The sequence below is a fragment of the Mobula hypostoma genome, chromosome 7 (assembly GCF_963921235.1).
Source record: "Mobula hypostoma chromosome 7, sMobHyp1.1, whole genome shotgun sequence".
Lineage (NCBI taxonomy): Eukaryota > Metazoa > Chordata > Chondrichthyes > Myliobatiformes > Myliobatidae > Mobula > Mobula hypostoma.
In genome coordinates this window covers 33,255,722-33,283,506 of record NC_086103.1, presented here as the reverse complement: position 1 = coordinate 33,283,506, position 27,785 = coordinate 33,255,722, and the positions used below count along the sequence as shown (strand labels likewise).

Genomic DNA, 27,785 nt, shown 5'->3' with positions numbered 1-27,785 from the left:
GGGGAAGGGGAATTATGATGCTAATAGCCAGAAACTGGGGTACGTAGATTGGGATTAATAGACTCAGGGAAATGCACAACAGAAATGTGGAGATTGTTTAGGGAGCACTTGCAGGGTGTTCTGGGTAAGTTTGTTCCACTGTGGCTGGGAAAGGGTGGTATGGTGAAGGAACTATGATTGACAAGAGATGTGGGGAACAGCTAATCAAGAAAAAGGAAGAAACATACTTAAGGTTTAAGAAGCAAGGATCAAACAGGGCTCTAGAGAGTTACAAAGTAGCCAGGAAGGAACTGACGAATAAACTTAGGAGAGCTGGAAGAAGGAATGAGAAGGTCTTGGTGAGTAGGATAAGGAAAACCCCAAGGGGTTCTACACCTGATTCAGTCTGAACTGGATCTGTTCCAGAGAGATGATAAACATGTTGGTTAGAACCTGCTAGCTGGGCTGCACAGTCCATTGGTGCCCAACCAGGTATGTTATTGGGCTCTGCAGATTTACAAATGGAATATACCCCAGGTTACTATGGGAAGTAAAGAAAGGGATTGCTACACTGTTGGCAAATGATCTTTGCATTCTCATTAGCCTTAGGAGTAGTACCAAGTAACTGGAGGGTAGTAAATGTTATTCCTTTTTTCAAGAAAGGGAGCAGGGATTACCCTGGGAATCAGAGGCTAGTGAGTATTATTTCACTAGTGGGTAAATTATTGAGAAAATTCTTAGAAACAGGATTTATGAACATTTGGAGAAGAATAGTCTGATTAAAAATGGTTAATATGGCTTTGTCAGTGGCAGATCATGCCACATAAGCCTGTTTATATTCTGTGAGGATGTGACAAATCACATTGATGAAGGTAGAGCACTGGATGTGGTGTATACAAATTTTAGTAAGGCATTTGAGAAGGCTTCCCATGGTAGTCATTTAGAAAGTCTGGAGTCACGGGATCCAAGGAAACCTGGCAGTGTAGATTCAGAATTGACTTGTCCATAGAACGCAGAGGATGGTAGTAAAAAGAGCGTATTCTGCCTGGAGGTCAGTGACCAGTGGTGTTCCGCAGGATTCTGTTCTGGGACCCCTACTCTTTGTGATTTTTTATAAATGACTTGGATGAGGAAGTGGAAGGGCAGATTATAAAGTTTGTAGATGATACACTGGTTGGTGGAGTTGTGGATAATCTGAAGGGCTGTTGTAGGTTGCAGCTTGACATTAACAGTATGCAGAAGAGGGCTGAGAAGTGCAGATGGAGTTCAACTCGGAAAAGTGTGAAATGATTGGAAGGCTGAATTTGAGGGCAGAATACAGGGTTAATAGCAGGATTCTTGGCAGTGTGGAGGAACAGAGGGATCCTGGGGTTCACATCAATGGATCACTCAAAGTCGCTGTGCAAGTTTATAGGGTTGTTTAGAAAGCTAATGGTATGTTATTCTTCATTATTCAGGGGATTGCATTCAAGGGTTGCAAGGTAATGTTGCTACTCAATAAAATTCTCATTAGACCACACTCCAAATATTGTGTTCAGTCTGGTCACATCAAGGTGGGAAAGCTATGGAAGGTTTAGAAAGAAAAAGGTAAGATTTACCAGGATGCTGCCTGGATTGGAGAGCATGTCAACCTTCCAAAGTGAATTACTTCTGACTTTTCTGGGTTGAACTCCACCTGTCGCTTTTCAGCCCAGTTCTGCATCATATACATCAACTCGTTGTAACCCTTGACAATCTTCTACACTATCTACAATACCACCAAATTTCAAGTCATCTGCAAACTTATTAATCCATTCTTTCCACCTCCTTATCGAAGTCATTTATAAAATACACAAAGAGCAGGGGTCTCAGAAAAGAACCCTGTGGAACACCTCTAGTCACTGACCTCCAGGCAGAATATGCTCATCTACAACCACTCTTGGCCTTCAATGTACACACCAATTCTGAATCTACACAACCAAGCTTCCCTGGATCCCATGTGTCCTGACTTTCTGAATGACCCTACCATGGGGAACCTTCTCAAATGCCTTACTAAAATCCATATACACCATATCCAGTGCTCTACCTTCGTCTATGTGTTCTGTCACATCCTCAAACAATTCAATCAGGCCTCTCACAAAGGTGACTATCTCCAATGTTCCAAATGCTCCTGAATCCCTGTCTCTAAGAATCTTCTCCAATAATTTGTCCACGACTTAAGTAAGACTCACTGTTCAATAATTCCTAGGATTATCTCTTCTCCCTTTCTTGAACAAAGGAATAACATCTGCCACGTTCCAATCATCTGATACTACTCCTGTGGCCAGTGACGATATAAAGGTCATCGTCAAAGGCACAGCAATCTCTTTTCTCATTTCCCGTAGTAACCTGGGATATATCCTATCTGGCACCATGAACTTATTTATCCAAATATTTTTCAAAAGTTCTCGCACATCCTGTTCCTTAACATTAAAATGTTCTGGCATATCAGCTTGTATTATGCTGTTCTCACAAATATCAAGGTCCCCCTTATTGCCGAATTCTGAAGTAAGGATTCATTGAAGATTTTCCCTACCTCCTCCAACTCCAGGCATACCTTGTTCTTCGATTACAGATCGGCTGTAGTCATCCTCATGCCCTTCATATACCTCAGCTCCGAGCTGCTCATCCCCCTGATCAATGATCAATGTTCCTGAACTACTAGTCCCAATTCCCCCCCCCCAATCAGTTCCCATACATGAACCATCTGCCTCAAAGCAATGAACCCCACCTTCCAATTCATTGGGCATGGTTTAAGAATAAGGGGTAGGTCATTTAGGACAGAGTTGAGGAGGAACTTCTTCTCCCAGAGGGTTGTGGAGGTGTGGAATGCGCTGCTTCAGAAGGCAGTGGAGGCCAACTCTCTGGATGCTTTCAAGAAGGAGCTAGATAGGTATCTTATGGATAGGGGCATCAAGGGTTATGGGGACAAGGCAGGAATTGATAGTAGATGATCAGCCATGATCTCAGAATGGCTGTGCAAGCTCGAAGGGCCGAATGGTCTACTTCTGCACCTATTGTCTATTATCTATTATTTTAAGCTTCCTTTTACAATAAATTTACCAATACCCTGTACAGTACACAATCTTAAGTTTACTGCTTTTTCCACGAGTCTATGAACATAAATGGCCCTTTCTTTAATCTATTTGCACCCTAACTGAAAGGCTCCTCAAATACACTTCGCATGCAAATACATCTGGTTAACAAATACAGACACTTTTACACTGTGACCTCCCTAGCAGCACATTGATGAGTCACTAATTAGCCTGGATAGATGAATACTGGCCAAAACACAGGAAAATTTCATTGGGTTTTGAGTCATAAACCTCAACATCGCCTCACACTGGATCCCAATTTTCACTTTTTTACCTGCACTGAAGCTTTCACATAGGTCCTAGCCCGGACTAATAGAAAATAGAAACATAGAAAATAGGTGCAGGAGTAGGCCATTCGGCCCTTCGAGCCTGCACCGCCATTTATTATGATCATGGCTGATCATCCAACTCAGAACCCCGCCCCAGCCTTCCCTCCATACCCCCTGACCCCTGTAGCCACAAGGGCCATATCTAACTCCCTCTTAAACATAGCCAATGAACTGGCCTCAACAGTTTGCTGTGGCAGAGAATTCCACAGATTCACCACTCTCTGTGTGAAGAAGTTTTTCCTAATCTCGGTCCTAAAAGGCTTCCCCTCTATCCTCAAACTGTGACCCCTCGTTCTGGACTTCCCCAACATCGGGAACAATCTTCCTGCATCTAGCCTGTCCAATCCCTTTAGGATCTTATACGTTTCAATCAGATCCCCCCTCAATCTTCTAAATTCCAACGAGTACAAGCCCAGTTCATCCAGTCTTTCTTCATATGAAAGTCCTGCCATCCCAGGAATCAATCTGGTGAACCTTCTTTGTACTCCCTCTATGGCAAACATGTCTTTCCTCAGATTAGGGGACCAAAACTGCACACAATACTCCAGGTGTGGTCTCACCAAGGCCTTGTACAACTGCAGTAGTACCTCCCTGCTCCTGTACTCGAATCCTCTCGCTATAAATGCCAGCATACCATTCGCCTTTTTCACCGCCTGCTGTACCTGCATGCCCACTTTCAATGACTGGTGTATAATGACACCCAGGTCTCGTTGCACCTCCCCTTTTCCTAATCGGCCACCATTCAGATAATAATCTGTTTTCCTATTTTTGCCACCAAAGTGGATAACTTCACATTTATCCACATTAAATTGCATCTGCCATGAGTTTGCCCACTCACCCAACCTATCCAAGTCACCCTGCATCCTCTTAGCATCCTCCTCACTGCTAACACTGCCACCCAGCTTCGTGTCATCTGCAAACTTGGAGATGCTGCATTTAATTCCCTCATCCAAGTCATTAATATATATTGTAAACAACTGGGGTCCCAGCACTGAGCCTTGCGGTACCCCACTAGTCACCACCTGCCATTCTGAAAAGGTTCCGTTTATTCCCACTCTTTGCTTCCTGTCTGCTAACCAATTCTCCACCCACACCAATACCTTACCCCCAATACCGTGTGCTTTAAGTTTGCACACTAATCTCCTGTGTGGGACCTTGTCAAAAGCCTTTTGAAAATCCAAATATACCACATCCACTGGTTCTCCCCTATCCACTCTACTAGTTACATCCTCAAAAAATTCTATGAGATTCGTCAGACATGATTTTCCTTTCACAAATCCATGCTGACTTTGTCCGATCATTTCACCGCTTTCCAAATGTGCTGTTATCACATCCTTGATAAATGACTCCAGCAGTTTCCTCACCACCGACGTTAGGCTAACCGGTCTATAATTCCCCGGTTTCTCTCTCCCTCCTTTTTTAAAAAGTGGGGTTACATTAGCCACCCTCCAATCCTCAGGAACTAGTCCAGAATCTAACGAGTTTTGAAAAATTATCACTAATGCATCCACTATTTCTTGGGCTACTTCCTTAAGCACTCTAGGATGCAGACCATCTGGCCCTGGGGATTTATCTGCCTTCAATCCCTTCAATTTACCTAACACCACTTCCCTACTAACATGTATTTCACTCAGTTCCTCCATCTCACTGGACCCTTACTATTTCTGGAAGATTATTTATGTCCTCCTTAGTGAAGACAGAACCAAAGTAATTATTCAATTGGTCTGCCATGTCCTTGCTCCCCATAATCAATTCACCTGTTTCTGTCTGCAGGGGACCTACATTTGTCTTTACCAGTCTTTTCCTTTTTACATATCTATAAAAGCTTTTACAGTCCGTTTTTATGTTCACTGCCAGTTTTCTCTCATAATCTTTTTTCCCCTTCCTAATTAAGCCCTTTGTCCTCCTCTGCTGAACTCTGAATTTCTCCCAGTCCTCAGGTGAGCCACTTTCTCTGGCTAATTTGTATGCTTCTTCTTTGGAATTGATACTATCCCTAATTTCTCTTGTCAGCCACGGGTGCACTACCTTCCTTGATTTATTCTTTTGCCAAACTGGGATGAACAATCGTTGTAGTTCATCCATGCAACCTTTAAATGCTTGCCATTGCATATCCACCGTCAATCCTTTAAGTGTTATTTGCCAGTCTATCTTAGCTAATTCCCGTCTCATACCTTCAAAGTTACCCCTCTTTAAGTTCAGAACCTTTGTTTCTGAATTAACTATGTCACTCTCCATATTAATGAAGAATTCCACCATATTATGGTCACTCTTACCCAAGGGGCCTCTCACGACAAGATCGCTAATTAACCCTTCCTCATTGCTCAAAACCCAGTCCAGAATAGCCTGCTCTCTAGTTGGTTCCTCGACATGTTGGTTCAAAAAACCATCCCGCATACATTCCAAGAAATCCTCTTCCTCAGCACCTTTACCAATTTGGTTCACCCAGTCTACATGTAGATTGAAGTCACCCATTATTAGTCCTGACGAAGGGTCTCGGCCTGAAACGTCGACTGCGCCTCTTCCTATAGATGCTGCCTGGCCTGCTGCGTTCACCAGCAACTTTGATGTATGTTGCTTGAATTTCCAGCATTTCTGCAGAATTCCTGTTGTTTGCATTATAACTGCTGTTCCTTTATTGCACACATTTCTAGTTTCCTGTTTAATACCATCTCCGACCTCACTACTACTGTTAGGTGGCCTGTACACAACTCCCACCAGCGTCTTCTGCCCCTTAGTGTTACGCAGCTCTACCCATATCGATTCCACATCTTCCCGGCTTATGTCCTTCCTTTCTATTGCGTTAATCTCTTCTTTAACCAGCAACGCCACCCCACCTCCCCTTCCTTCATGTCTATCCCTCCTGAATATTGAATATCCCTGAACGTTGAGCTCCCATCCCTGGTCACCCTGGAGCCATGTCTCTGTGATCCCAACTATATCATAATCATTAATAACAATCTGCACTTTCAATTCATCCACCTTATTACGAATGCTCCTTGCATTGACACATAAAGCCTTCAGGCGCTCTTTTACAACTCTCTTAGCCCTTGTACAATTATGTTGAAAAGTGGCCCTTTTTAATGCTTGCCCTGGATTTGTCGGCCTGCCACTTTTACTTTTCTCCTTTGTACTTTTTGCTTCTACGCTCACTTTACACCCCTCTGTCTCTCTGCACTGGTTCCCATCCCTCTGTTGTGAACTAACCTCCTCACGCCTAGCCTCTTTAATTTGATTCCCACCCCCCAACCATTCTAGTTTAAAGTCACCTCAGTAGCCCCCGCTAATCTCCCTGCCAGGTATTGGTCCCCCTAGGATTCAAGTGTAACCCGTCCTTTTTGAACAGGTCACGCCTGCGCCAAAAGAGGTCCCAATGATCCAAAAACTTGAATCCCTGCCCCCTGCTCCAATCCCTCAGCCACGCATTTATCCTCCACCTCATCGCATTCCTACTCTCACTGTCGCGTGGCACAGGCAGTAATCCCGAGATTACTACCTTTGCGGTCCTTTTTCTCAACTCCCTTCCTAGCTCCCTATATTCTCCTTTCAGGACCTCATCCCTTTTCCTACCTATGTCATTGGTACCTATATGTACCACGACCTCTGGCTCCTCACCCTCCCACTTCAGGATATCGTGGACACGATCAGAAATATCCCGGACCCTGGCACCAGGGAGGCAAACTACCATCCGGGTCTCTGGACTGCGTCCACAGAATCGCCTATCTGACCCCCTTACTATCGAGTCCCCTATCACAACTGCCCTCCTCTTCCTTGCCCTACACTTCTGAGCTACAGGGCCAGACTCTGTGCCAGAGGCACGGCCACTGTCGCTTTCCCCGGGTAAGCTGTCCCCCGCAACAGTACTCAAACAGAAGTACCTGTTGTTAAGGGGCACAGCCAGCGGGGTACTCCCCATCACCTGACTTTTCCCCTTCCCCCTCCTAACCGTGAACCACTTGTCTGCCTCCCGTGGCCCCGGCGTGACCACTTGCCTTCCACTCCTCTCTATCACCTCCTCGCTCTCCCTGACCAGACGAAGGTCATCGAGCTGCAGCTCTAGTTCCGTAACGTGGTCCCTTAGGAGCTGCATCTCGATGCACTTGGCGCAGATGTAGACGTCCGGGAGGCTTGGAGACTCCAGGGCCTGTTGACAACAGATACAGTTTTGAATAATTCAAACACTTTCAAATATACCAGCACACCAACAAGAACAAACCCACTAAATACTTCCATTTAGACTGCTCTTTGATTATGGCATTGAACATCCTAAGGTACTTCATAGGAATATTATCAGAGAGAAATCAAGACAAATAATAGTCATAGTCATACTTTATTGATCCCTAGGGAAATTGGTTTTCGTTACAGTTGCACAATAAATAATAAACAGTAATAGAACCATAAGTAGCTAAATAGTAATATGTAAATTATGCCAGTAAAATATGAAGTAAGTCCAGGACCAGCCTATTGGCTCAGGGTGTCTGACCCTCCAAGGGAGGAATTGTAAAGTTTGATGGCCACAGGCTGGAATGACAACGCTCTGTGCTGCAACTTGGTGGAATGAGTCTCTGGCTGAATGTACTCCTGTGCCCATCCAGTACATTATGTAGTGGATGGGAGACATTGACCAAGATGGCACGCAACTTAGACAGCATCCTCTTTTCAGACACCACTGTGAGAGACTCCAGTTCCATCCCCACAACATCACTGGCCTTACGAATGAGTTTATTGATTCTGTTGGTGTCTGCTACCCTCAGCCTGCTGCCCCAGCACACAACAGCAAACATGATAGCACTGGCCACCACAGACTTGTAGAACATCCTCAGCATCGTCCGACAGATGTTAAAGGACCTCAGTCTCCTCAGGAAATAGAGACGGCTCTGACCCTTCTTGTAGAGAGCCTCAGTGTTCTTTGACCAGTCCAGTTTATTGTCAATTCATATCCCCAGGTATTTGTAGTCCTCCACCATGTCCAAACTGATCCCCTGGATGGAAACAGGGGTCACCGGTACTTTAGCTTTCCTCAGGTCTCCTTAGCCTTTTTCACATTAATCTGCAGATAATTCTGCTCACACCATGTGACAAAGTTTCCTACCGTAGCCCTGTACTCAGCCTCATCTTCCTTGCTGATGCATCCAACTATGGCAGAGTCACCCGAAAACTTCTGAAGATGACAAGACACTGTGCAGTAGTTGAAGTCCGAGGTGTAAATGGTGAAGAGAAAGGGAGACAAGACAGTCCTCTGTGGAGCCCCGGTGCTGCTGATCACTCTGTCGGACACACAGTGTTGCAAGCACACGTACTGTGGTCTGCCAGTCAGGTAATCAAGAATCCATGATACCAGGGAAGCATCCACCTGCATCGCTGTCAGCTTCTCCCCCAGCAGAGCAGGGCGGATGGTGTTGAACGCACTGGAGAAGTCAAAAAACATGACCCTCACAGTGCTCGCTGGTTTGTCCAGGTGGGCGTAGACACGGTTCAGCAGGAAGACGATGGCATCCTCAACTCCTAGTCGGGGCTGGTAGGCGAACTGGAGGGGATCTAAGTGTGGCCTGACCATAGGCGGGAGCAGCTCCAGAACAAGTCTCTCCAGGTACCCATGATAGTCAAAGAGGTGAGGAATGAAACAACAGGGATTGGCTCAAGAAGCTGAATGACAGTCTTTTATGTTGTTGACGCATAAGGAGCTCGTGGTAAGGTCAAGTTAGGTGTGAACAACAAATATCTGAGGAACAACATGCACATAAAAGGGGATAACAAACAGATCTCGACTAACACTAGACGTAGCAAGTTAGGGCAGGAAGGGAAATTTATATGACTACACTTAAGGAGCATGTTTTGAGGAAGCCACAACTTGAGAGCTATAACATTTTTAAGGACTAAAAACAGATAAAAGCATAAAAGAAGCTGTGAAAAGAGAAGAAGAGTTAACATTTCACATCTGATTAGGGGCTTCAACCTGAAATACTGGCTCTATTTCTCTTTCCTTGCATGCTGCTTGATTTACTGATTGCTCCCAGCATTTATCACTTCATTTCACATTTCCAACAACCACAGTTCTTTTTTTGGTTTTCAACATGTCTAAGAACTTTGAAGAGGAAAGGAAGGTTGGAAGTGTGAAAAGGGAGGTCGAAGGTAGGAAAGTGCTGTATAAGGACTGATACTCTGAAAATCTGTAATATTCAATAGCTAACAAAAAATATATACTGAAGTATAGACAAAGGGAGAAGAGAGACAAAGGAAGTGATCTCTTAAATTAAAGTTCAATTGAAAATTGATTTATTTTATAAACAGATATTTGTTAAAGAATGTTTAAGTTGAAAGTCAAAAGCAATAAGCTAATCAAAAACTTTGAAACATAATACTTGCTGTGCAAATTCATCTGCTAAATGTAATTGATTGATCCCAAATAATCCAGGTGCTTGAAAAATTTAAAAAATGTGGTTGGTTGATCTGTCTACTCTGTAGAAAAAAAAAGATACATTAAATAGCATGCACACTGGGAAATAGAACTGCAGCAGATATGCATTCACCAGTTTTTCAAACTGTTAGGAATATTAGAGATTACTATATTAGATTTTTACTCTATAGTGAACACTTTCAAGTGTGTTTCATTCTCCAATTCCATTATTTACAGCAAGTAAGTGCATTAGATAAGAATATTTATTTCTCCTTTCTTACATGTTCCATGGCATGCGAAACATTATTCTGTACTCTTGTGCACAATCACGTTCAGTCAGATGTACTATATAGATGATCCATCTTAGCTTCTGCCTGATGTTCTCCAACATTTAAGGTGTCAGACTTCAGCCAATTTAATTCTCTTCAGAAACATCAAGAAATTGCTAGGCACACTGAATCCTACAAAGACACTGACATAAGATAACATCTGACCTATAGCATTGAAGATTCGAGATCAGTATATTTCTAGGTTCGCTTCCACATAACAACATAGAAATTTGCTCAGAGATGACAGGTTCAGAAAAAGTTGGATTAATCCATTCTGTCTAATTAATGACAAATCAGCATACTCAGAATCATTTGCAATGTGGTGGAAGATGTCATCACCAATGCTATCACGTTGAATTATTCACCAACAACCTGTGCTCCAAGGCCAGTTTGAGTTATGTCAGGACCACTCCAGTGTAGAATGTGTCACATTCCTGGTCTAAAGAAAAGAGATGAATTCCAGAGGCAGGGTCAGAATAGCTGCCCTTGACAAAAAAAAAAATCAGCATTTGACATAAATCCCTGTAAAACTGAAGACAATAGGCATCAAATGAAAAACTTTTAATAGTTGAAATCATAGCTCGTACAAAACAGGATCATTAGGCCTGTTCAAATGCAATATAGCTCAGCCCCAGAATATCCTCAGGATAGTGAACGAGGTACAATAATCTTTAGATCCTTCATTTCTAAACTTCCTATCATAAAGTCAGAAGTGAAAATGTTAAGTGATAATTACATGTTTATTTCTATTTACAACTCCTCGGCAAAGGAAACAATCCACACTTGCACGCAGCTAGACCTAGATAAATTGTCAACAAGAGTTCATAAGTTGTAATATATCATAAAAGTGCCAAACAGATTATATCAATGTTTACCATTCATTGGCCTCCAGACCCTACTGTCAACATCCTGAGTTTACTATTGACCAGAAACTGACTGGACCCATCACTTAAATACAATGGTGACAAAAGGAGATCAGAAGCTGAATATCAGAAGCAAATGACATTCCAAACCCTTTCCATCATCAACAAAGTACAAGCCAAAAGTATAATGGACGACCCTCCACTTGCCTCACTGAGTGAAGCTCCAACAGCTCTCACCAAGTTCACACAATCCAGGACAAAGTAGTTTGCTTGCAATACACATAATGCTGGAATAACTCAGCAGGTCCTGAGTTGTGTGTGTTGCACTGGATTTCCAGCATCTGCAGAATCTCTTGTGTTTAAAGTAGTCTGCTTAAATGGTAGTGCACAAACTAAAGTGAACACTCTTTCCTTTGCAAACATGAGGAATTCTGCAGATGCTGGAAATTCAAGCAACACACATCAAAGTTGCTGGTGAACGCAGCAGGCCAGGCAGCATCTATAGGAAGAGGTACAGTCGACGATTCGGGTTTATCAGGACCCTTGGTGAGTCCTGATGAAGGGTCTCGGCCTGAAATGTCGACTGTACCTCTTCCTATAGATGCTGCCTGGCCTGCTGCGTTCACCAGCAACTTTGATGTGTGTTACTCTTTCCGTCCACCACCAGTACACAGGAATTGCAGCACGGATAATCCACAAACTGCACTGCCATTACTACACTGCAGCTATTCTGACCTCACCTCCCGAACAAGGGAATTCTCCAGCCAAGACATACATAAAAAAAAGTGAAGAATGAAAATGTCTAGAAATAATCTCTGGCTGTGGTTTATGGAGATTAATTGCAAGTATGTTTGCTTTAATAGATTTGCAAAGAAAAGAAGTCATTGTTATTCAATAACTGGAAGATATCCCACCAGCAACATAACCCCACTCAAGAAGTGACAATATAGCATACAGTAAGGAAAGGGAGGCTCTGGACGATCCTAACAATGGTACTACACCCCATGAATTTTCAATGCATTTGGTACAGGTAGGGAATATCAAGTACATTGCTGAGCATCATCCTCCTTCAGCTTAACAATAAATGTTGAATGACATTTACGTTTGTAGAAGAAGCACTGAGGACAGCAAAGAAATAGAATGTATGCTGCCTGATGAATTCAATATTCATCAAAAAGAGTAGCATGGTAACACAATGAGTGGCTTGAGTCTAATTTCAGGCTGGGTCCAGTGGCAACTAGTAGAAATCAACAAATATAATGTGTGGTAATGACTTATCTACCTGATACAAATTAATCATTCCATGATAGTATTTGCTCAGTATTTGTGTGGAAAAAAATCCAGACCTTACAATTTTCACTGTGTTTTGTTTCATTACCATGGTTCCAGATGGGACAGATTCAGAACAGACCTTGCATTTCAAAACTGGGCATATATAAAGGCACCATTAGTTATCAACAGCAGCACAATTAATTGTACTCCAAACAACAGGAATTCTGCAGATGCTGGAAATTCAAGCAACACACATCAAAGTTGCTGGTGAACGCAGCAGGCCAGGCAGCATCTGTAGGAAGAGGTGCAGTCGACGTTTCAGGCCGAGACCCTTCGTCAGGACTAACAGGACTAATTGTACTCCAACACATCTTTATGCTTAAGCATATCTCTTTCTCTTAGTACTAATGATCTAGGTCAACCTAGGCTCAATAAGCAACTAGAAGCATTTGCAGGATCATCTTCAAGGATACCAAAATAAAATAAAAATTGAACTGAAATCCTTCACAGACTTAGATACCTGCCAATCAACAAAAACATGCAACAGCCAAGAGATCCCAAAAATCAATAGATCAGATCATATCTCTGAAATCCAGTCACAACACAGCACGGATGATAATGAGCAGTAATAAGAGGAGGACCAACATTTATCCTGAACAAGGACAGAGGTCTACGTGAGTATTAAAGGCTGAAGCAGTCAAAATTTATATATTATATATATAGCGCTATGGTTGTTACGGAATTCACACAGTGAAAGAAGTGCATGGAGTAAAGCCAGATCTAACATACAGAGAGGCTTTGAGGAAAGAGAAGCAGAATAAACAGTGTAATGACAGTAAGGTAGAAGGGCTGAAATGTGTGTACCTCAATGCAAGAAGCATCAGGAACAAAGGTGATGAACTGAGAGCTTGGATACATACATGGAATTATGATGTAGTGGCCATTACAGAGACTTGGCTGGCACCAGGGCAGGAATGGATTCTCAATATTCCTGGATTTCAGTGCTTTAAAAGGGATAGAGAGGGCGGAAAAAGGGGAGGAGGGGTGGCATTACTGGTCAGGGATACTATTACAACTACAGAAAGGGTGGGTAATGTAGCAGGATCCTCTTTTGAGTCAATATGGGTGGAAGTCAGGAACAGGAAGGGAGCAGTTACTCTACTGGGGGTATTCTATAGGCCCCCTGGTAGCAGCAGAGATACAGAGGAGCAGATTGGGAGGCAGATTTTGGAAAGGTGCAAAAATAACAGGGTTGTTATCATGGGTGACTTTAACTTCCCTAATATTAATTGGCACCTGATTAGTTCCAGGGGTTTAGATGGGGCAGAATTTGTTAAGTGTGTCCAGGATGGATTCCTGTCACAGTATATGGACAGGCCGACCAGGGGGAATGCCATACTAGATCTAGTACTAGGTAATGAACTGAGTCAGGTCACAGATCTCTCAGTGGGTGAGCATCTGGGGGACAGTGACTACTGCTCCCTGGCCTTCATAATTATCATGGAAAAGGATAGAATAAAAGAGGACAGGAAAATTTTTAATTGGGGAAAGGCAAATTATGAGGCTATAAGGCTAGAACTTGCGGGTGTGAATTGGGATGATGTTTTTGCAGGGAAATGTACTATGGACATGTGGTCGATGTTTAGCGATCTCTTGCGGGATGTTAGGGATAAATTTGTCCCGGTGAGGAAGATAAAGAATGGTAGGGTGAAGGAACCATGGGTGACAAGTGAGGTGGAAAATCTAGTCAGGAGGAAGAAGGCAGCATACATGAGGTTTAGGAAGCAAGGATCAGATGGGTCTATTGAGGAATATAGGGAAGCAAGAAAGGAGCTTAAGAAGGGGCTGAGAAGAGAAAGAGGGGGCATGAGAAGGCCTTGGCGAGTAGGGTAAAGGAAAACCTCAAGGCATTCTTCAATTATGTGAAGAAATAAAGGATGACAGGAGTGAAGGCAGGACCGATTAGAGATAAAGGTGGGAAGATGTACCTGGAGGCTGTGGAAGTGAGCGAGGTCCTCAATGAATACTTCTCTTCGGTATTCACCAATGAGAGGGAACTTGATGATGGTGAGGACAATATGAGTGAGGTTGATGTTCTGGAGCATGCTGATATTAAGGGAGAGGAGGTGTTGGTGTTGTTAAAATACATCAGGACAGATAAGTCCCCGGAGCCTGACGGAATATTCCCCTGGCTGCTCCACGAGGCGAGAGAAGAGATTGCTGAGCCTCTGGCTAGGATCTTTATGTCCTCGTTGTCCACGGGAATGGTACCGGAGGACTGGAGGGAGGCGAATGTTGTTCCCTTGTTCAAAAAAGGTAGTAGGGATAGTCCGGGTAATTATAGACCAGTGAGCCTCATGTCTGTGGTGGGAAAGCTGTTGGAAAAGATTCTTAGAGACAGGATCTATGGGCATTTAGAGAATCATGGTCTGATCAGGGACAGTCAGCATGGCTTTGTGAAGGGCAGATCATGTCTAACAAGCCTGATAGAGTTCTTTGAGGAGGTGACCAGGCATATAGATGAGGGTAGTGCAGTGGATGTGATCTATATGGATTTTAGTAAGGCATTTGACAAGGTTCCACATGGTAGGCTTATTCAGAAAGTTAGAAGGCATGGGATCCAGGGAGGTTTGTCCAGGTGGATTCAGAATTGGCTTGCCTGCAGAAGGCAGAGGGTGGTGGTGGAGGGAGTACATTCAGATTGGAGGACTGTGACTAGTGGTGTCCCACAAGGATCTGTTCTGGGACCTCTACTTTTCGTGACTTTTATTAACGACATGGATGTGGGGGTAGAAGGGTGGGTTGGCAAGTTTGCAGACGACACAAAGGTTGGTGGTGTTGTAGATAGTATAGAGGATTTTCAAAGATTGCAGAGAGACATTGATAGGATGCAGAAGTGGCTGAGAAGTGGCAGATGGAGTTCAACCCGGAGAAGTGTGAGGTGGTACACTTTGGAAGGACAAACTCCAAGGCAGAGTACAAAGTAAATGGCAGGATACTTGGTAGTGTGAAGGAGCAGAGGGATCTGGGGGAACATGTCCACAGATCCCTGAAAGTTGCCTCACAGGTGGATAGGGTAGTTAAGAAAGCTTATGGGGTGTTAGCTTTCATAAGTCGAGGGATAGAGTTTAAGAGTCGCGATGTAATGATGCAGCTCTATAAAACTCTGGTTAGGCCACACTTGGAGTATTGTGTCCAGTTCTGGTCACCTCACTATGGGAAGGATGTGGAAGCATTGGAAAGGGTACAGAGGAGATTTACCAGGATGCTGCCTGGTTTAGAAAGTATGCATCATGATCAGAGATTAAGGGAGCTAGGGCTTTACTCTTTGGAGAGAAGGAGGATGAGAGGAGACATGATAGAGGTGCACAAGATAATAAGAGGAATAGATAGAGTGGATAGCCAGCGCCTCTTCCCCAGGGCACCACTGCTCAATACAAGAGGACATGGCTTTAAGGTAAGGGGTAGGAAGTTCAAGGGGGATATTAGAGGAAGGTTTTTTACTCAGAGAGTGGTTGGTGCGTGGAATGCACTGCCTGAGTCAGTGGTGGAGGCGGATACACTAGTGAAGTTTAAGAGACTACTAGACAGGTATATGGAGGAATCTAAGGTGGGGGCTTACATGGGAGGCAGGGTTTGAGGGTCGGCACAACATTGTGGGCCGAAGGGCCTGTACTGTGCTGTACTATTCTATGTTCTATGTTCTATGTTCAAACAGCCATAGACAAATGTGTCCTCACAAAATCATTCACAGACTTCCCCAACCAGAAGCCCTGGATGGACCACAATCTACTGAGGGCCAGATCAGCAGCAGTCATGTCTCGTGACTAAGTAAACTACAAGAGGTCCAGGTACGATTTCCAGAAAGGCATCTCGTGTACAAATTGGCAATTCCAGACTAAACAAATTACTGAACGATGTTCAAGAGCTGGGGCAGGGCTTGAATTTTATTACCACTTACAAAGTGAAACCAAGTATCATAAGTGACAACAAAGATTCAGGTCCAGATGAGCTTAACGACTTCTATTCAAGCTACGACCATGAAAACGTATAAACAACCTTCATGAATTCCTACAGAACCCGATGAAGCTGTGATTTCAGTCTCTAAGGCTGATGTGAGATCATCCTTCAGGAGAATGAACTCAGGAAAAGCATCTGGCCCAGATGGGGTATCTGGTTGAGTACTAAAGACCTGTGCTGATCACCTGGCTGGAGTGTTCACCAATATCTTCAACGCCTCTCTTCCGCAGTCTGAGGTACCCAACTGCTTTAAGTAGGCTTAAATTATACCAGTACCTAAGAAGAACATGGCAACCTGCCTCAATGACCATCATCCAGTGGCACTTACATCCACTGTGATGAAGTGCTTTGAGAGGTTGGTGATAAAATATATCATCTCCTGCCTGAGAAGCGACTTGGATCCACTCCAATTTGCCTCATGGTGCACCCAGTTAGCAGTAGATGCCATCTCATTGGCTCTTCATTCAATCCTGCAATGTCTGGACAGCAAAGATGCATACATCAGGATGCTCTTCATTGACTACAGCTCAGCATTCAATACCATCGTTCCATCAAAACTAATTAATAAGCTTCAAGACTTTGGCCTCAACACCTCCTTATGCAATTGCTTCCTCGATTTCCTCACTTGCAGAACACAGACATTTTGTATTGGCAACAATATTTCCTCCACGATCTTCATCACCACAGGTGCACCACAAGGCTATGTGCTTAACCGCTTGCTCTACTCGCTTTATACTTATGACTGAGAAGCTAAGCAGAGCACTAGTGCCATATTTAAGTTTGCTGACAACACCACTATCATTGGCTAAATCAAAGATGATGATGAATCAGCATAGAGGAAGGAGATCAAAGATCTGGCTGAGTGGTGCCAGAACAACTTCTCACTCAATGTCAACAAGACCAAAGAGCTCATTGTTGTCTTCAGTAAGAGGAAACTGGAGGTCCATAAGCCAGCTATCATCAGGGGATCAAAGGTGGAGAGGGTCAGCAGCTTTAAATTTATTGGTATTATCATTTCAGAGGATCTGTCCTAGATACAGCATGGAAATGCCAATAAGTAGAAAGCACACAGTGCCTCTACTTCTTTGGGAGTTTGTGAAGATTCAACATGACATCTAAAACTTTTAGGAACTTCTATAGATATGTGATGGAGAGTATATTGACTGGTTGCATCATGGCCTGGTATGGAAAGACCAATGTCCTCTCTCTCAAATATACTATTCCTTCTGTATACTCTCATTCTATGTTAGTGTTTTCTAATCATCACTGAAATGATTTTTGTCTGATATGAAAAGACCAGTCCCCTTGGCAAAACAAAAAACTATAAAAAGTAGTGGATATAGCCCAGTCCGTCACAGGTAAAGCCTTCCCCACCATTGCAGACATCTACATGGAGCACTGTCATAGGAAAGTAGCATCCATCATCAAAGAACCCCATCCAGGCCATCTGCCCTTCTCACTGCTGCCATCAGGAAGAAGGTATAGGAGCCTCAGGATGCCCACTATAAGATTCAGGAACAGTTATTATTTTTCAATCATCAGGCTTTTGAACCAGAGGGGATAACTTCACTCAACTTCACTCGCCCTAACACAGAATTGTTCCCACAACCTATGGACTCACTTTCAAGGCCTCTTAATCTGATGCTCTTGATACTCATTGCTTATTTATCATTATTTTTTCTCATTTGTATTTGTACAACTTGGTATCTTTTGCACATTGGTTGTCTGTCTCTCCTGGTTGTGAGGTCTTTCATTGATTTTATTGTGTTTCTTGGATTTACATAGAAACTGAGAAACACATTATGAATTTAAGTAAAATACAGAACAAATTAGAACACTACCAATAATACTACAGTACTAGAAAACTGTATTAGTTCCTAATAGTTAATAACGGAGGAATTCATCCAGAGTACACAATGAACAAAATCAGTGCAGATAATGGACTGCCTTCATACAATGCTATCAATGATTGCATCCTCCAAATCTGCATTTTCATTGTAGCATTCAAGATGAATGTCCATAGATATCTTCAAGATACCTTCTTTGTCATTCGTAACTTGCCTGGTATGGGAACACCAATGCCATGAGTCAAAGATCCTATAAAAGATAGTAGATTCAGCCCAGCACATCACAGATAAAACCCTTCCAACCACTGAGCACGACTACATGAAACTTTGTTATAGAAACGTATAGCATCCATCATCAAAGGTCCTCACCACCCAGGCAATGCTCTTTTCTCACTGCTGCCATCAGGTAGAAAGTACAGGTGCCTCAGGACTCACACCACCAGGTTCAAGAACAGTTACTACCACTCAGATATCAAGTCTTGAACAAAAGGGGATAGCTACACTCATTTAAGGACTCTGCTATATTGTTATTTCATCCTCATTATTTATTGCTATTTATTTATATCTGCATTTGTAGTTTGTTTACAGTTCCTGATGTTTACAGTTTACAGTTACTGTTCTATAGATTTGCTATGTATGCTCACAGAAAAAGAATCTCAGTGTTGAATGTGGTGACATGTATGCACTCTAATAAATTTTACTTTGAACTTTGTCAAAGCAGTGAAATCATTCCATTTTCACTTCCAGCCGTTTCTGGTATCTACAAGCCTAAGTGCTTGAAACTGTAGTGAGCAAAACAGTTCTGAATTATCTTACTGCTTATTTCTCACCAACTATCAGCGATAAAAATTATCATTTTTTTGAACAGAAACACAGGCAACTGTTTGCTTAAAAACTGTTCACTTTAAGCACAATGTTGTGTCTAACTGCCACACAAGTGTGCATGACTGATGCTAGTTAGTATCTGTTCAGCAAGTCTCCTGCCCCAATTAACCGGCATAGTGTCCCAATAATACTGAAATATACATGTAGCAGTATATAGATATTGTCCACTTCTAAGATTCTTGTTTTCTATTAAATTAAAGAGTTTGATGTTATTTAAAAAATAGACAACAATTAACATTGCATGATTAAATTTGGATAGCAAAAATTGTTGAATTTTGCTTTTAAATCACATTTATGATGATGTTACTGGAATCAACAAACAAAACTACCAGGAAGTATTTATCCTTGTGGATAATATTGAATCCATGACAATCGCCAAGGTACCAGTGGCATAGTGACCTATAATTAAGCTATTTTCAACACAATGACACTTAAGATTTTAAAAGTACCTGGTGATTCATGATAAGATGCAATTCCAATTGTTCATACTCAACAATTAAAGGCCACTTAAAGTTAAGAATAACTAAAACTGAGGGAAGGGAAAGATTACTGATGGACAAAATTAATCCAGCAATATATTGTGGCCACACTTCTGGTTTTCGAGTTAACTGGGTATTATATTAGATTCACATAAGTCAAATTTAAAGTCAAGTTACAACCAAGGTTGCAAAATATGAAAATACATGCAATGTATTTTGATGTATAAAGTATCCTACTATAGAGGTGAATTTGTGAAATTTATGCAGCATTAGAAGAAATTTCAATCTAGTACTAAAGTCAGCATCTTATATCAGTCATGAAAAACCCAATTAAATGCATTTCACTGAACTGCATTTCTAGTTAGACTACCTTTATCATATAAAACTACTTGAAACTGTATTAATAATGTGTAAGTGTACATCTGGAATAACACCAGGATCCTAAAATTAAATTTCAAAATAGAAAAGTTAAATGGCAAAAAGAATATTCTATCGATAAAGACTAGCTAATTCACAACCAAATGAACAGATCACATCAGTCATGAATCAGTGGTAGACAATAAAAGAATGCAAAATACAGATCCAAGAACATGGAGGCATAGCCCAACACGCAAGTCCCAAAGGCACGTCTGAAACATTTGCAGTAATCTTCAGCCGGAAGTTACTGAGTGGATAATTGTAAGATTCCACCATTATATTTACTCGGCCACAGCTAATTCAGCTAATTCTACAGGATATCAAGGAGCGAAAACAAACAGAGCAAACAACTTTACTTATAGGATGAAACAATATTCCTGTTGTCATACTGATGACAAGCAGTCCAGAAAGTGATGCCTCCTGCCAAGTTACAGCAGTACAGATAGAGTACTGGTATCCATTGGAAAATGTGGAAAGTTACCCAGGTATATTCAGTTTATTCAAAGCAGGAGAAATGTAATCCAGCTGATTAATGTCCCGTCATTCTTTCCTCTAATATTACCAAATTGACGGATTTTGTTAGTGCTACCAGGCAGAGGTTACTCCTCAGTAACGTGCTCATTGATATCAGTTTTGGTTTTATAAGGGGATTCAGTCACTCCAGACAAGATTGCAATTTCATGCCAAAAAATGAAGTGAGGCTCTTAACATTAAGGCAGCATCTGATATTGTACAGCATTAAGGTAGTCGGGGAAAAATGAAGGTCACTAAGAATCAAGAAGCAAATTCCCAACTGTTTGGTCAAACCTAACATAAAGTAAGTCAGTTGTTGACATCAATTTTCCCAATTAACAGACATTACTAGAGAAGTTCCTCAAGCGAGTGTCATAGAGCCAAACATCTTCAGCTTCTTAATGAATTACCCTCCTTCCATTACCATGCCAAAACAGGAAAGTTTGCTGTTTACTATTTTCAATGCCATTCACAACTCTTCAGAACAAGTAGTAGCAGTAAATGCTAATTAGTAGTAAGACCTAGCCAACACTTAGGCATGGATTTATAAATGGAAATTAACATTCACATCTCAAAAGTGCCAAGCAATGATCATCTCCAATGAAAGAGTATCAAACCAGCTACCCTCAACAATCAATAGCAGTACCAGAACTTACAACTTGGTAGTCACAAATGATCACAATTTTCAAATATGGCATGAAAAATAAAACAGATCAGAGTCTGGGTATCCTACTGAGAGAGGTTCATCTCCCAACATCCCGCCATCTAGAAGAAATGCCAAAATTACAATGGTGTACTCTTAACTTACCTGCATGTGCATTTTCAGCAATATTCAACACAATCCAGTCTATTGTCTATTGTCAGAACAACTAGCTTGATTGACATCAAATCTTAAATACCTGGAGTCATAAAGTCTTGCAGCAAAGAAACAGGCCCTGTGGTCCACCATATCCATATCATCCTTAGTATTTCCATTATTGTAATTCTGTGCTTGTGGTATTTACCATGCACATAATGCACGAGACCTTCTTGCCTACACTCTCCAGTCTCTTAAAACCATGGTATCCACCACTTGTAAATCAAAGGCAGCAGCCACTTAGATTCATGACATGCGTGGTTCCTCCAGTTTAAACACCATCCTAATTTAGAAATATATCACCATTATTTCATTGCCTCTCAATTTAAATCCTGGAACTCCCCATCCAACAACAGAGTGGGAGTACCTTCATCAGAAGGACTGCAGCTGTTCAAGGCGGCAGCTCACCACCACCTTCTCAAGGGCAATTAGCGATGGGCAATAAATGCTGGCCTCGCCAGTGACATCCACATCCTGCAAATGAATAAATAAGAAAGAAAAACAACATAAATTAGCAGAAAAATTGAAATCTCCTTCAGAGAAACCAATGGCCAACAAGGGAATATAATTCCATATGAACAAGGATCAGTTTTATTTCTCTCTGCTTCTCTCTATTACCCACTAAGGATTAGAATAGTCTCTGTATGTTCCTTTTTTGCTGCCTTAAAAGCAAAGTGTAGACCTCTTCAAAAGAATATTTTGATTTTACACTGTAAAAATAGAAGTGGCTCAATTACTGTAGTTTGATAGTTATAATAACATTTCATTGCAATTTTTATTATGTTAATAGCATATCTATATTCATTTACAACTACCTTTGCCATTTAAGATTGGTTAAGTTTGTTTATGCCCCATAAAGAAACAATGTAAATTAATATTCATAAAAACCTTTCAAATTACAGAGCATACTAACCAATGGCAAATGGCAAAAATGTCCAAATGATCTGAAATTGTGAGTGCACATGGTTAATCAAAAACTTCAGCTACAAGCCTTCAAACCTTAAAGACTTCCGAATGCACATGGATAACGAAATCCTATAAAAGTGATGTCTGCTTCAGTTGAAAATTCAACCCAGCATTTTCTGTGGTAGTACAGTAAAAATGGTAGAATATTAATAAGGATTCTATATGGCTAGAACCTTAAGAAATATTGCATCTTTAAAGTTTCTGAGAAAGTAAGGACTATTGCAAATACTGTATGTGAAAAGATTAATATTTCTAACTTGAGGGGGCATAAGGAAAGCTAGCAGAGAATTTCCTAGTATTTAATTCTACCAGAATTTTGTAGGTGCTGGGAATAGTTGAAAAGAGATAAATAACACCTCCATTTTTGAAATGCGTAATAGTAGGTACCAAGAATCTATATATATAGTGTTAATATATAATTACAGTGGATTCCAGTTAATTGGGATATTGGGAATAGTACACTTTGGCCAATCAAGCAGCTGCTCCAATTAGCTGAAGTTTCATGGAATAGTTAAAAAGGAATAAAAAGGCAAACAAAGTAACAAATCATGTATTTAAATGAAATACAGAACAAACTAGAACCCTACCAAGTAATACATAGTACTACACTGTTTACTAGTGCCGAATAGTAATTGAATAGGAGAAATTCATCCAGTGTATGTATTGAACAACATCGACATTTTGGGCTGAGACCTAGTGCAGATATTAGACTGCCTTCATACAATGCTATCGATAATTGCATCCTCCAAATCTTCCTTTTCTTAGTAATATTCAAGACGATTGTCGATACCTTCAAATTCTTTGTGGTTCCTAACTTGTTTAAGTAGTGAAATTGTTCTATTTTCACTCTTGGCTTTTTCTGGCATCGCCAAGCCTGATTGCTTGAAACTGCAGTGAGCAAACCACTTCTGAATTGTCTTACTGCTTATTCTATGCTAACATTAGTGACAAAAATCACTGCTTTTTGAACAGAAACATAGGCAACTGATGCTATTTAAAAACTGACTCTTTAAGAATGGTGTGGCATCTAACAGCCATACAACTGCGCTGACAGTCACTATCTTTTTTTTTCCAGTCCTGATGAAGGGTCTCAGCCCAAAATGTCGACCATATACTCTTTTCCATAGATGCTGCCTGGACTGCTGTGTTCCTCCAGTATTTCGTGTGTGTTGCTAGTTAGACCCAGCTCATCAATAGTCTCCTGTCCCAATTAAGCAGCAGAGTGTCCCAAATAAACAAAGAAAATTCCACCGATTTTCTCAATTAGTTTTTATTCTTTAAGAATTGTCCCAAATAAGCAGCTGCCCTGATTAACTGATGGTCCAATTAACAGAAATCCACTGCAGATACAATTAGCAAAACCTTTGTAGAAACATTTGTTAGCTGTAGCTTTCCAACCGAGCAAAAATTTAAATTTGATGCTGAGAATTATGGCAAATCATGTCAATCTTGCTGGAGCAATGCAGTGAAATAGGACTTATGAATCCTTCTACAGTGCTTTTGTGAATATGCTATAGAAAATACACTCTCAAGTTTTTACTTTTCCTTGCAGTTGGAAGTTTGCATAAAGAATTAAACCTGTCCTTACTGTTATACTTTGTAATTCCAATACAAAAAACTAATTGAAAGAAAAATGTGGAGCCAGGAATAAAGTGTTCTCTTTATTTTAGCGAAGCACCCACATAGGAACTGGTGGTGTAATGGCATATGCCATTCACGTACTTTTACGTATAACCTGTAATGAATTATGTAACCAACCAAAAATGCTTTATCAAATATATCGGCAATATCATCAAAATCTTAAATGCACACCATTCCTCCCTGCTTAGCTATAAACTCCAACTCAATACAGAATGCATCTCATCAACATACAGTACATAGTATACTATATAATACAACTACTATACAGACATGCACAGCATAGTAAATTTTAAATTGTTCTATCCAGTTCTAAAGATTTAATTGCAGTGGAAGATTTCTTACTGTTGTAGGTTATCTCTTGTCTTTCCTACTGGGGTGAGGTGTGGGGAGTCACTCTGCTTGGCAGGTAAGACATGACTGTGAAACAATCTCAGATTCTGAGACGTCTTGTGTGATGGTTGCAGGAGTTGACTTTGGGAATGCAGGAAATGGTCCTGATAGTTCAGGATGCCTTACTTCTGGTGAGCAGGTTTGTGAGAGCTATTGGGGAGGGAATAATCTAATTTTACATATTGTATCAGAGAGATAGGAAGACAGGCAGAGGGGGTGGTGTGGTTCTGTTGGTAAGTAATAGCATCAAATCAGTAGAAGCATGTGACACAGGATCGGAAGATGTTGAATCCTTGTAGGTTGAGTTAAGAAACTGCAAGGGTAAAAGGACCTTGATGGCAGTCATATACAGGCCTCCCAACAGTAGCTGGGATATGGACCACAGATTACATCAGAAAATAGAAAAGGCATGTGAAAAGGGCAATGTTATGATAGTCATGGGAGATTTCAACATGCAGGTCAATTGGGAAAATCAGGTTGGTATTGGATCTCAAGAAAGTGAGTTTGCTGAGTGCCTATGAGATGGCTTTTTAGACCAGTTTGTCATTGAGCCAACTAGGGAACCACCTATACTGGATTAGGTGTTATGTAATGGACTGGAGATGATTAGGGAGCTTAAGGTAAAAGAACCCTTAGGAGGCAGTGATCACAATGTGGTTGAGTTAAACTTGAAATTTAATAGGGAGAAAGTAAAATCTGACGTAGTACTATTTCAGCGGATTAAAAGAAATTACAGTGGTATGAGAGAGGAGATGACCAAAGTAAATTGGAAGGAGATGCTGGTAGAGATAATGGCAGAGCAGCAATGACATGCATTTCTGGGAAAAATAAGGAAGCTGCAGGATAGATGAATTCCAAATACAAAGAAATACTTAAATGGCAAAACAGTACAACCGTAGCTGACAAGGGAAATCAAAGCAAATGTAAAAGCAAACAAGAAGGCATACAATAAACAAAAGTTAGTGGAAAGACAGAGGAATGGAAATTTTTTAAAATCTGGCAGAGCAGAACAAAAAGAATCGTTAGAAGGGAAAAGATGAAATACGAAAACAAGCTAGCAAACAAAATCAAGGTGGACAGCACGTAGGATAGATGTAGTGGATGCTGTATACTTGGACCTTCAGAAGGCCTTTGACAAGGTGCCACACATGAGGCTGCTTACCAAGTTCAGAGCCCGTGGCATTACAGGAAAGTTTCTGGCGCAGTTAGAACATTGGCTGATTGGTTGGTGGCAGCCACCGGGAATAAAGGATACTTTTCTTGTTGGCTGCCAATGACTAGTGGTGTTCTGCAGGGCTCGGTTGGGACTGCTTCTTTTTATGCTGTATACCAGTGATTTAGATGATGGAATATATGTCCTTGTGGCCAAGTTTGCAGATGATACGAAGGTTGGTGAAGGGACAGGTAGTGTTGAGGAAACAAGTAGGCTGCCGAAGGACATAGGCAGATTGGGGGACTGGGCAAGAGAGTGGCAAATGAAATACAATGTTGGAAAATGCATGATCATGCACTTTGGTAGTAGAAATAAAAGGCAGACTATTTTCTAAATGGGGAGAAAATCCAAAAATCTGAGATGCAAAGGGACTTGGGAGAACCTGTGCAGAACACTCTAAAGGTTAATTTGCAGGTACAGTCAGTGGTGAGGAAGGCAAATGCAATGTTATAATTCATTACAAGAGGTCTAGAATACAAAAGCAGGGATGGGATGCTGAGGCTTTATGAGACACTGGTGAAGCCTCACCTTGAGTATTGTGAACAGTTTTGGGCTTCTCATCTGAGAAAAGATCTGCTGGCATTGGAGAGGGTTCAGAGGAGGTCCACAAGGATGATTCTGGGAATGAAACGGTTATCATACGAAGAAAGTTTGACAGTTCTGGGCCTGTACTCACTAGAATTTGGAAGGAAGAGGGAGGATCTCATTGAAATCTTTCAAATACTGGAAGGCCTGGACAGAGTAGATGTGGAAAGGACGTTTCCCATAACAAGAGAGTCTAGGAAGAGAGGACACAGTCTCAGGATAGAGGGGTGTCTATGTGGATAAATTTCTCTAGCCTGATTGTGGTGAATTTGTGAATTTTCTTACCACAGGCAGCTGTGGAGGCTGGGTCATTGGGTGTATTTAAGGCAGAGCTTGATAGTTTCTTGATTCAATATGGCATCAAAGGTTATGAGGAGAAGGCTGGGGACTGGGGCTGAGGAGGGGAGAAAAAAGGATCAGCCATGATTGAATGATGGAGCAGACCTGTTGGGCCAAATGGCCTAATCCTGCTCCTACGTCTTATGGTCTTCTCTAACAATTGAGTCCGCTCTCCTCAACTGATTTATGTCATCTTCATATTACATCAGATACAATCTACAATGTAGCAGAGTGGTCCAGTTCTGTCCTTGAACTTTCCAAAACCCATTTCTGATCATCTCTGTAGTCCCTCACCAAGACTGCTTGTCCTGGAGTGAAATATCCAAATTCCTCTTTTCAGGAGCCCTCCATTTTTCTCAGCTGTTTGTCCTGCATACTCCTTCTCAGATTGGGTTTGAGGTGAATGCAAGGGACTACCCAGGAACAGCATAGCTGGTGAGTTGCTGGCTGTGGAGTGTGGTACATTGCGATTTGCAAAGAGAAAGTTTGCAAACTTATCATTCAATGTCAGTGTACTGTTTTCTGCTGACACTGTTTGCAGTGCCTCCTTTAGACTTTGAACAAACCTCTCCGCCAAGCCGTTTGTAGCTGAGTGGTATGGTGGAGATGTAATGCGATATATTCCATTCATTCTCAGAAATGACTGAAACTGTTCCGCAACAAACTGTGGTCCATTGTCACTGACTAAGTATTCTGCAACACCAATTCTTGAGAAGAGACTTCTCAACACATTAGCAGTGTGCAAGGCTGTAGTGGAGGCTATTGGAAACACTTCTGGCCAATTTGTAGCTGCATCCACTACTACCAAGAAATTCGCACCCTTGAAGGGTCTGATAAAATCCATATGAATCCACTTCTAGAGCATTGCAGGCCATTCACAGCAATGGAAAGGCGCTGCTCTTGGCATCTTCAGTATGTGTTGGCATCCTGCATGGCAAGCTGCTCAATCCGTTGATCTATCCCGGGACACCAAAGCTTCGAATCAACACTTCCATTTTGTCCACGCCTGCATGACCGCATGTAGCTCCTCCAACACTTTAGCTCTCAGCTTGGATGATACAACTCTCAATTCCCATATAAGGGCAAATTCATCCCAGTGCTGGTAAAAATGGGGTAACTGGAATTCCTACTGCACATTCAAACCATTTTTGGTAGCCATAAAGACCTGAGATAGTGTAGGGTAAATGGGTCAATCCATCAACATTTCCGTGATTAGTCGTCCTCCTGAATTCAATCTTGCAGTGGTGTCCTCCAAGAAACAAGAGCCCATCTCCACATTCATGCCGACTTCTGTGTGTTGAAAGTGAACACTGGTGGTTTATTATCATTAAACATTCTTCCATACCATTACT

The 27,785-nt window shown here is 41.7% G+C and overlaps 1 protein-coding gene across 3 annotated transcripts in view; it reads right to left on the bottom strand.

The window, feature by feature from the left end:
• Positions 1-27,785, bottom strand: part of LOC134349224 (gamma-aminobutyric acid receptor subunit beta-2) — a 221,293-nt gene that overhangs the window by 124,616 nt on the left and 68,892 nt on the right. For 2 of the 3 annotated variants that reach the window (XM_063053229.1, XM_063053230.1), the window contains exon 2: positions 21,667-21,773. The exons of the other annotated variant lie outside the window; for it this stretch is intronic. In XM_063053229.1, the coding sequence (XP_062909299.1) occupies positions 21,667-21,672 (6 nt within the window). In that variant the 5' untranslated portion in view covers positions 21,673-21,773. The remainder of the gene's footprint in view (positions 1-21,666; positions 21,774-27,785) is intronic. 3 annotated transcript variants of the gene reach the window in all.